The sequence below is a fragment of the Arvicanthis niloticus genome, chromosome 4 (assembly GCF_011762505.2).
Source record: "Arvicanthis niloticus isolate mArvNil1 chromosome 4, mArvNil1.pat.X, whole genome shotgun sequence".
NCBI classification, from domain to species: Eukaryota; Metazoa; Chordata; class Mammalia; order Rodentia; family Muridae; genus Arvicanthis; species Arvicanthis niloticus.
This window is the reverse complement of record NC_047661.1, coordinates 115,427,342-115,437,479: the sequence shown is the minus strand read 5'-3', so window position 1 is coordinate 115,437,479 and position 10,138 is coordinate 115,427,342. Positions and strand designations below refer to the sequence as shown.

The following is a 10,138-nucleotide window of genomic DNA, read 5'->3' as shown; positions in this document are numbered from 1 at the left end:
AAGAGAGTCCTGGGCTTTAGCGATCTTCTTCCTACAGATCGCCATACCCCTGGGATAAAGTCCAGGTCCTAATCAACCACACAGGGGTCAGGACACGTGCAGGTCTCCTACTGCCTCCTCTTAGTGCAGAGAGCCCAGTCGGGGACCCCGAGCCCCGCGAGCATGTGGGAGTATCTCGGTCACGGTCCCCGGGCGGCTCATCCTCCACCAGGTTACCCTGGACCGTAGGTGGACTTTCAATATTTACGATCTGGGCGCCGCTCTCTTCCCGGGAACAGCGGGAGTGCGGCGGACACAGCCTGGAGGGTCCCGCCCGACGGCTGCCGGGTGAAAGGGCTTTAGGCACGCGCCCGCCGAGGGTGACCTTGCGGCCGCCGTCCGCCGGATCCGCTTTCCCGCCAGCCCCACAGGACATCCTGATGCGCCCAGGGGACACGCCCGCGGACATCTACGTCCTCCGGCTCCGCCGCCCCGCACGTGCTCGCCTGGGGCGTGCGCTGCTAAGCAGGCTCAGGGCAGAGACTTCCTCCTGGGGGGTGGGGGGGGGTCTGTCCCTGCAGCCTGGCGACTTCAACCCCTCGGGCGACAACCACCAAGCTGCACCGCTAGGGTCCGCAGACGCACGGACCCCGGGCGGGCTCAGCCTCGCCAGCCGTGGGCAGGAGGCAGAGCTGGCCGCACTGAGCATGCTCGGCGGGGAGGGCGGGGCGCTCGGCCGCGCGTCGGGAGGGCGCTCCTCGGGACGGCTCGGCGCCTCCGTGCCCGCCCGCCCGCACGTTCGCTCGCTCGCTCGCAGCCGCGCCCGCCGCAGGCTGCGCCCGGCCGCCCCGCCCCGCCCCGCCCCGCCCCGCCTCCCGCCGCTCGTCCCCGCCGCGGCCGCGCCGCCCGCAGCCGCAGCCGCTGCTCCTCCCCGGCGGCCGCCCCCCGCGGGTCCCTCCCTGGCTGCGGGAGACGCGGAGGTAGAGGGAGGACGCCGCCGAGCCCAGCCGCCCGCATCCGAACCCTTCGCCTCGCCCTGCCGGTCCTCACTCTGTGGGAGGAACATGGGTGAGTCCTGCCCGCCGTCATCGCCTGACATTTTTTTTTTTTTTCCCCTCAGCGCGCTGCAGGGTGGCAATGCATCTCTCCTGCAAAGTTGCCGGGGTCCCCGGGTCGGCGAGGGGCCGGGCGGCGGCCCTCCCCGGGGAACGCGGGCGCACGCGGGGCAGCCGGGCCGGCGGGGTCGCGCACGGGGTGGGGTCGGCGGCGGGTTCCGCGCTCGCCTCCCCTCCTCCACGCTTCCTGCCGGCGCCGGGCCGCGCGGGGCGTCCCCGGGGCTGGGAGGCCGCCGTGCTGCAGGCTCGGTCCCACCGCGAGCCCGACCACTTGGCGGAACTTCCTTCCCGTGGGCGCGATCGCTCCCTCCGCAGCCTGCCGGCGGCCGGCGCCGGTGCGGGAAGAGCCGGCAAGTAGTTTGAGAGGGCGATTGCCAGCCGAGTGCCGGAGCGGACAGCCTCCAAGGTGGAGGTGACGACTCGCCCGCCACCGTGGGCAGCGCGAGGCTGGCGGGAGCCGCTAGCTGTTGAATTAGTGTTGAGAGACAGTTCCGGTCCTCAAGCGGGTTTTCTTGATTTCTACTGTAGCTGGAAACTGTACCCTGCAACACATTGTTAAGGAATTTGCATGCCGGTTGTTCTGCCCCAGCTGCCCCTGCCTAAATCTGCATAATCTGATTCTAGTTCCATTGTATTTATAGTTAATCCTAAAAGAATGGATATTTCAGTGCACAGGTTTTATAAAACTGTTTCTGTTTGAACGTGAAATTCTCAGATATTGCCAACCTGCGCATAATTACAAAAGCACCGGATACATTCTCTTCTGTAATTAAGAGCGAAAAGTTTTTCTTTGATAGTAACAACTTGCTTCTATTCCGGTCTATCGTAATTTCCCCTTTTAAAAACTGGCTTCTTCGGCGTCCCTCCACTCGGACTTTACCCACTCCTTTTGTGCAAGTTATTTATGAGTGTGGTCCTTTCATCTGTCAGTACAGTGCTCAACGCTTAGAGTTTGGTCATGGCAATACAGAACCCTCAAGGAAGTATCTGAATCTAGAAATGATGGGGTAGCGTTTCCCGGAAGACCAAATGCTTTGAGCTTTGAGTCAGATCTTTGTCACTTAGTAGGAAGAGGACCATTGGGGGAGGAGGCGGCGGTTTTAATGAAACAAAACAGAACAAAACACCCTGAATTTTATTTTCACTTGTTTGTCTTCCAAGTGAGTACTACTGGCAATTGGAACATTTCTATAAAAGAAAGTCCCTTTCTCTAGGAATAGAATTTTTAACGAATACTAATCCAGATTACAGATTAAAATCTGTGGATTCAAAGGCTTTTAATTACAGTTTCGGGTTTGGTGTAGAAACAAGTCTCAGTTTTTTAAAGGTGAAATTTAATTAAAACTCATTTTAACTAAAAGTTCAAAATGTTGAATCAGTATTTTTTTCAGTGTGGGGGATATCCAAGATCTGTTGTTAGGGAATAAAAAGAAATTAGGGAATAAAAAGACCCAAAACAGATTAAATTACTTAATAATCTTGCAAATCTTTAATGCTGTTGGGTGATTTAAAAAGAGAAAAAGAATCCAGTTAAAAACCCATTTTATTTTGAAGGTTCTCAAAATTCTTCAGCTCCTTCCTGTTAGCACTTGGGGTACCCTGTTAGAAGTTGTTTGTTTGTTTGTTTGTTTTTGTTTTTTAAATAGCACTCACATAATGTCTAATGGAGTAACTTGTATATTTAGCTGTTTTGGACATTTAACTTTATGTTCAAGAAGATGACTTTTATGTCTTTTGTAGGAGTTTTCACACAGTAGGTGTTTAGTAAAATTTGGTCAAATTATTATTTACACTGGTGTGTACTTCCAGCTCTTAAACTTGAAAATGTAGGTCCTGAACAAATACATGAATTGGTAGACAGGGAAGTATAGAAAATGTCTTACTGTAAGGCCTTTCATTAAAAAGTGGTTACATTGTTGCAGGGTGTGGGTTTGAAGGCAACCTTAGGTATCTAGTTTCCTTCTATAATGCTATTTGCAGTGATTAATATGTTTTTGTATGATTGGGAGGTATATAAAATAATAAAACATTGAAACCTTGGAAGATAATTTTATATCTGAACCACTGAAGTCATGACAACTCCTAAGATATACTAATTAATGGCGGGGGTGGGGTTTTGTTTCTGTCTTCTTGGGTATTGAAACCCCAGAACCTTGTGCATGCTTGAGTCCCAGCTGGAACCCTTCAAAGGTATTTTTATGGCAATGGCTTTTCTCCATAAGAAAAAGAAGGATAATTTCTATGTAACCTCTCAGATCCCAGCTATTACTTTATGTGTATATGTAATCCAGTATTGATCAAAAAGTCCAAGAGAGGCAAGAATGAGTGAGACAGACACACTTCGGGTTTCCTATAATCTTCAGAATTTTATGAGCCACAAATAACTATACTAGAAATAAGTGTGTGAGTCGCATGTATGAAGGCACACATCTGTATTCTCACCACAATGGAGGAGAGGCTGAGGCAGGAGGATCAAGAGGACCAATGAATTTGAAGCCAGCCTAGGCTGCCTGGCTGGATTAAAAAGAAAAGTTATCCTGTCTCAAACAGCAACATAAAATCTTTATTCAAAAAGAAGAAATCTGCAAATGATACAAAGTATCTTTGCATATATTACAAAGATATTGATGATGCAGAGCTTTTAGAGAAATGTTTTGTGAACCAAAGGTTAGGCTTCTAAAAGGTAAAAATGAGACTGTCCACTGGGAAGAGGGGGATGGCGTAAGTTGAAAATAGAGAAGATTAGAGATGTTTCTAGAAAAGTTTACAAAAGACCTCATTTAGCTAGAGAAAAATACAGAAACGTTGGGAGACAGACGTGAAAAAGTGTTAGCAGTCACCAAATAGTGGCAGGTCTGAAATGCCCAGCTGAAGTTTGCACTTGTTGAGGGAGTCAACTGTTAAATGTATTCATGGAGCATAATGTTGCTGTTCTCTTACCTGACGACAATGGTAATTTCACAGTACTGCCTCACACTTCTTTGACATTCCCTTCTCTTATGTCTATATCATAGGATAGTATAGTTTGTTTTTTTTTAAACCTTTGTTGTATCTGTTATTGGAGATTTTGATTTAATGTTAGTTTTAAAGAGAGCAAAACCATCTAAACCAAAGTCTGTTGATTATAAATTTTATGATATTTGGAATTCAGCTTTGAAATGTACCCAGTATCTCAGATGGCTTATAGTTATTCTGTCTATGTATGATGTTTTTCTTTAGTTTTCAAATGGCAGTTTCTCCTTAACAAAGCGACTTAAGTATTTGAGTTAGTTTGTTAGCTCTACTAGGGCTGAGATAGGGACTGTATTCAGACTGTAGAGGGATAGAATTTGTTGAGTGCATTTATTTATACAGGATTGTTACTTGAGGAATTCCTGGAGTTAAGCCAGGGATGAGGATAGTGAGAAGGAAATGGTTATAAAGTGGCTGCAAGCTGTGACCAGCTGTATTTGTGAAGTTCCGAGACCCTCTGGTGATCTTTTACCCCTCTTTTCTATCCAGAATGACTTTAGATACCTAGATACAAGTTGTTTCAAAGGATCACATGACATTTAATTATAGTTCTAACTCACAGGATTATCAGGATTATAGATATTTATCAGTTAATGCAGAGCTCTAATCAATTGTATGATTTTTGTCTTTGAAGTTTTTCACATAGGTGTTGCCAGGTACAGATACATGTGACTCACACACTTATTTCTAGTATAGTTATTTGTGGCTCATATAGTTCTGAAGATTATAGGAAACCTGAAGTGTGTCTGTCTCATTCTTGACAGACGACAGACACACACACCCCAAAAACAAAAAAATCAAAAAAACTTGCTCCAACTTTGTATCTACCAGAATATTAGACAACACTATATGAAAAGTTAATTGAAATTCATTTAAGTTCAAAGTTAAACTAAATATATAATTGAGATTTAATTTTAGTGATTATCAGTTTTCTAATGTGATTATATTGTGAACTCACCATATGGAAATAATAATTTTATGGACACAAATAATAATAAGATATAATGAAAAAGTGATGTTTTGCATAATATAAGTACCCATTTTAATGTGTCTTTCTAAGTGCGTATCATTTAATTTTTAATAATGGTTTTAATAACTGTCTCAGATATTCTAAAAATTAATGAACACGTCTCATGGGCCAGTAGTCTTCAGAAGACCACTGAAGTAGTAATTGCCCACTGTGGATGCCAGTTATTATGTTACACTTTATAGAATTTAAAAATTAATCATCTTAACAGTTAATAACGTGGCACTCCCTATTTTACTGACTCAAAGAAATAGTTTGTCCAAGAGGATAAGACATTCTAAAAATCTTGATTTTTAAAGTAGTAGTTTTCAAATTTTAGCTTGCATAAGAATCACCTAGAGAACTTGTTTTAAAAAAAAAAAAAAAAACGATTGGGGCAGCTCACAGTTCTGATTGAGTAGGTTTGCAGTCTCAGGTGAGGGAGTATTAGGACCAACACCTCCATACAGCAGAGGTTAGCAGGCTTTTTCTGTGAAGGACCAGATGTTAAATGTTTTAGACTTTTAGGCCAGGAGGCAAAGTCAAGACTATTAAGCAGAAAAAAGAAATACATGACGTAGGAAAACAAACAACTGCAATCCTTTGGTTGAATTCAAAACACAGTAACATTGATTGGACAGTTTGTGTGGTACAAGTTGTTTTGAAGGATCACATGACACTTAATTATGGTTCTAACTCACCGGATTATCAGGATTATAGATATTTATCAGTTAATGCAGAGCTCTAATCAAATTTTATGATTTTTGTCTTTGAAGTTTTTCACATAGGTGTTGCCAGGTACAGATAATTTCTTTCTTATTTTGGATATGTTGAGGGTTAAACCCAGGGATATGTTGTGCTCCTCTGTTCTTAATGAGCCTAGCTCTTGTACAGGAGGCATTTAGAGAAGTCTTCTGTGTTCTTGGTAGTTCCCAACTTGCATTCAAATGAATTACTTTCAATTGAAAACTCAACTCTTAGTGTGCTTGTGAAAGGCTCTAACTGTAGTTTTAGCTTGAAAAATCTGTATTGTAGTAAATATTATTTGGGGTTTTCTACTCTACCTAGATCATTTAGTTCCCAAATCAAAGACGTAAAACATAAGACATAAAAAATAAGACATAAAACAAAAAAAAAAAAGACATTAAAAATGTATAATAGGCCTTAAAAGCACTAAAGCTGGGCAGGTACCAACCCTCTGTGCTACCTTGTCTACTTTCCTGTCAGTAACCTTGAGATATAACGTGCCACGTTCCGTCTGGGCCACTCCTACTCCAGCCAGCTGGCCTTTATTGTTATGTTCTCTCTATCCATCTACTTCATGGTATCTTCTCTCTGCTCTCTTCATTGTCTCTGTGCTCAGCTGCAGTCTGGTCATTTTTATTCACCAATCAGGGATAACTTGGGAGGCAAGGTAACATAGCATCACTTGATGTATATCCCTGGGGACAACCAGACCTTGGGGGCCAGTATTTAGCCTTACAATACATAGCAACGGATGAAACCTCAACAAATATACCTGTTAAGTTTTCTATTTTCATGGCGATCTTGTTTAACAGATGACGACACAGCAGTTGCACAAGATAGATCAGGTGATTCTTTCTAATTTGTCCAGATGACATTATTGTACTATACATTTCTCATATGAAAATAGTTTTACATTGACTTTGAGACGAGATGCATTAGAGACATCAAATGTGTAGGGAAATCTAGTTTTCAAAGACATGAGCTTGGTGGGGTGGGGTGGGGGGTCAGTTGGTTTCTTTCTTTCTTCTTTTGTGGTTTGTTGTTTGAGCATTACCTGTGTCCTAGTTTTTTTTTATTTTTTTTATTTTTAAATCAACTATAATCCTACAAATGCTAACCCGCTGGGCTCCCATGTGGTAAGGCAAGTTGAGAGTTTTCAGTTTCTACTCTGATAAGGATAGACAGAACCATGGTTAAATCTGGAAGTGCAAATGCCAATCAAGTTCTCTCCTTGTGGCACAGTTAAAGGATATGTACGCTTGAGGATTAAATGCTTTTCTCCCTAAAAGCCTGCTAATGAAGAACAGTAAGCTTCAAACACTGTATGTTTGGCAAACATAGTTTCTAAGCTGGTTAAATCAGCCTCTTTGTGTTCCTTGTGTATGTTTGATTCCACTTCAGGTTATACAAGATTATATTTTCTTAACCGAAAATACTCTTTCTAATCATTGTTTTATGTAAAAGCTTTACAGAACTAAAAGCAGTTTGGGATTGAATTCTTGAAAACAAAACAAGCAAACAAACGAAAAACCAACAAGTGAAAACAGATGACTTATGACCCAGGGAAAATCTTGCTATTACTTTTTGTTGACTGTCAGTAGACTGTATTGCAAGCCCCTGACCCCACACTCCGAGTTTTTAAGTTCTCAATTTTGTCGAGCAAGCACTTGCCAACTGAGCTGTTCCCTGTTGCACTTTTCTTGGGAGACACAAAGGAACATCTAATCACCGCAGATGGACATCCAGGATAGACCATAGTATGATTTAACCAAGCCCGACCTAGTGAGACCTGTGAGTTTGTAGGGCTTTCAGATTGGGGTATGTCTTTCAGATTGGGGCGCATGCATGACCTCCCCCACCCCCAAAGAGCTGCATCACTGCCAAGTCCAACCCTTGCAGCATGGCCACAGTATGGAAGCTGCACCATGGAGCCCTACTTTCAGTTAAGCTTCTAATTCCTATATGCTCCTGGCATCTCCCAAGATCACTTGCAGTTGGGTGCTGAATGGTGAATCCCAGGTGGGGCTCCCTTGTTTCTGTCTTCATCCACTCCCTAGGGAGTCCCAATGGCTTTAGTACCATAGTTAGTACCTAAGAGCTGGCTGTATTATTCTACTCTAGTTACCATAGCTACCAGGGGCAAGGCCCAAGATGGAATGCTGTTATGTCTAGCCCCAGACCATAAAGGGCTATTTATTCTTAAATAAGCTTGAGATTTGGCTGTGTTACAGTCAAGTATAATTAACTCACCATGGGTAAGTGATTTTTCTTGCCTGCAAAAGAAGTGTGCCATTTAGAAACTTGCTTCGTTTGCATCTTTGCATCTTTATTTTCTTGAAGGAATTCTGCTGTGACAAGATATTCTGTTACCTGTTTCATCATTTCGAGAATTGCTGTCCTGTGAGTTGAGAATGTGATGAATACCAAGATTATACCTATTTTTCTAGTATAGCTACAGTGTTTTTAATGTATAATACAACGATATGCCAACCACTCAATGACAGATAATCTATGTAACACTTTAAATTTCTTAAAAGCAAGATACTTGAAGTTAATTGGTCCTTAACTTACAATGCAATTATATTGGTTTGCTGAAAGTAACTCTGTTTTAAGTATTTCTATGTACATTAATACAGTAAGTTAGTTCTTCTAGTCTAACTTACCTACAGTATACCATAGTAATCCAGTAAACTATAGACTATCTCTTGTTAAGTTTTAGACCCATGGTCCTGAGAATAAATATTGTACTAAGGTTCATGGGTATGGGAACAGATCAAAATTAATTTATCCACAGCACATATTCCTTTTGTAATATCCTCATGTTAAAAAATATAAATTGGGGTCTGTCTAAAACTTGATTTGACATGCTGGTCAGAATGAAATGTTGACTTCTTAAATAGTTCAAAAGTGTGTCTTCACTGGGCCTGCATCCTTGCATGACAAAACTAATAAGTATTGAGTAGAAAATCCATCATCTTTAAGAGAAAGACCACTTTAAATTTCTTAAAAGCAAGATACTTGAAGTTAATTGGTCCTTGTGTAGATTTACTTTCAGCTTTTTTCTAAACCGTAGTACAGAGATTGAAGAGAAGGCTCAGTGGTTAAGAACACTTGCTGCTGTTGGAGGAGACCCGGTCTAGTTCCCGGCACCCACGTGGTGGCTCACAGCAATCAGTAACTACAGTTATAGGGGATCCAATGATATTTTGTACTTCTGTGAGCACCAGGCATGCACATGGTACATATATGTTCATGTAGGCAAAACATACACATAAAATAAATCTTAAAATAAAAAATGACATCTCTAGTATAGCCTTTGACAAGCTACTTGTATTCTTTGTGCCTATTTTATCTAAAGCCTAAAAATACTACCACTATTGACTAGAAAAGCTATGACCCATTACAAACAGGACCTCCAGGCTCAAGTGCCTAGTGAGAACAGTGTTATGTCAGACCAAGTGCTGCTATAGTCTCCCTTTATTTTTGGCTTTTGAGATTAATTTTAATTTCTAGGGAAAATAATGGGACCATCAGAGTGCTATTAGATATTTTATTATATATAATATAATCTAATAGGGCTATTAAACATTTTATTATATCTTAGAAAGCATTCACTAACATGTAAGGCAACATAAAACTGTTATCTATATAGGAATTACAAAAACAATAATATCATATTACTTTTATTTTTAAGTTACAAAAAAGACTTAAAAAATTATATAAAATAATCCCAAGTAACTACTGAGTTTTCTTCATTTTTCCTGGGTGTTTTGTTTGTTTCTTTTTAATAGAATGAATCAAACAATTCATGACCCTTTCACAAACTGTAAGCTGTGAGATATGTATATTGTCTTAGATACTCTGAAACCAACATCTTGGTCAGGTTGAAAAGGCTATTTGCTGCAAGTCTTGAAGAACATCCCCGTGTCAAGATTCACTAAGTATGTGAACCCATTATGAGCAAAGAAAAAGTTGATGAATGTATGCCTCACAGGAATGGGAATGCCAAGCGACTTTCATAAAACTGAAAAATAGGTTGGTTTAAAATATAATTAGGACAGATGTTGAATTTCATGTGAACTGATTAACTTCCTTTTACCTGCAAAGATTCATTTTTGGAAAGGTTACAATGTTAAGCTGCAAGAGGGAATCACACCGGTCCATTAAGATGTGCTTCTGGCTTTTACACAGTTTGTACAGGCGCTGTCAACAAGTCAGAGACAAGACGAGATCAGCACAGTAGCTGTTACTAGAAAGCTACAAAATAAGTGGAGCAGAC

The 10,138-nt window shown here is 41.8% G+C and overlaps 1 protein-coding gene across 4 annotated transcripts in view; it reads left to right on the top strand.

Annotated features, from left to right (window-relative positions):
- The first annotated feature begins 846 nt into the window (after window positions 1-846).
- Rap1gds1 (Rap1 GTPase-GDP dissociation stimulator 1) overlaps window positions 847-10,138 on the top strand; it is a 134,913-nt gene continuing 125,621 nt past the window's right edge. For all 4 annotated transcript variants that reach the window (XM_034501126.2, XM_034501125.2, XM_034501124.2 and 1 more), the window contains exon 1: window positions 847-1,047. In XM_034501126.2, coding sequence (XP_034357017.1) covers window positions 1,044-1,047 — 4 coding nt within the window. In that variant the 5' untranslated portion in view covers window positions 847-1,043. The remainder of the gene's footprint in view (window positions 1,048-10,138) is intronic.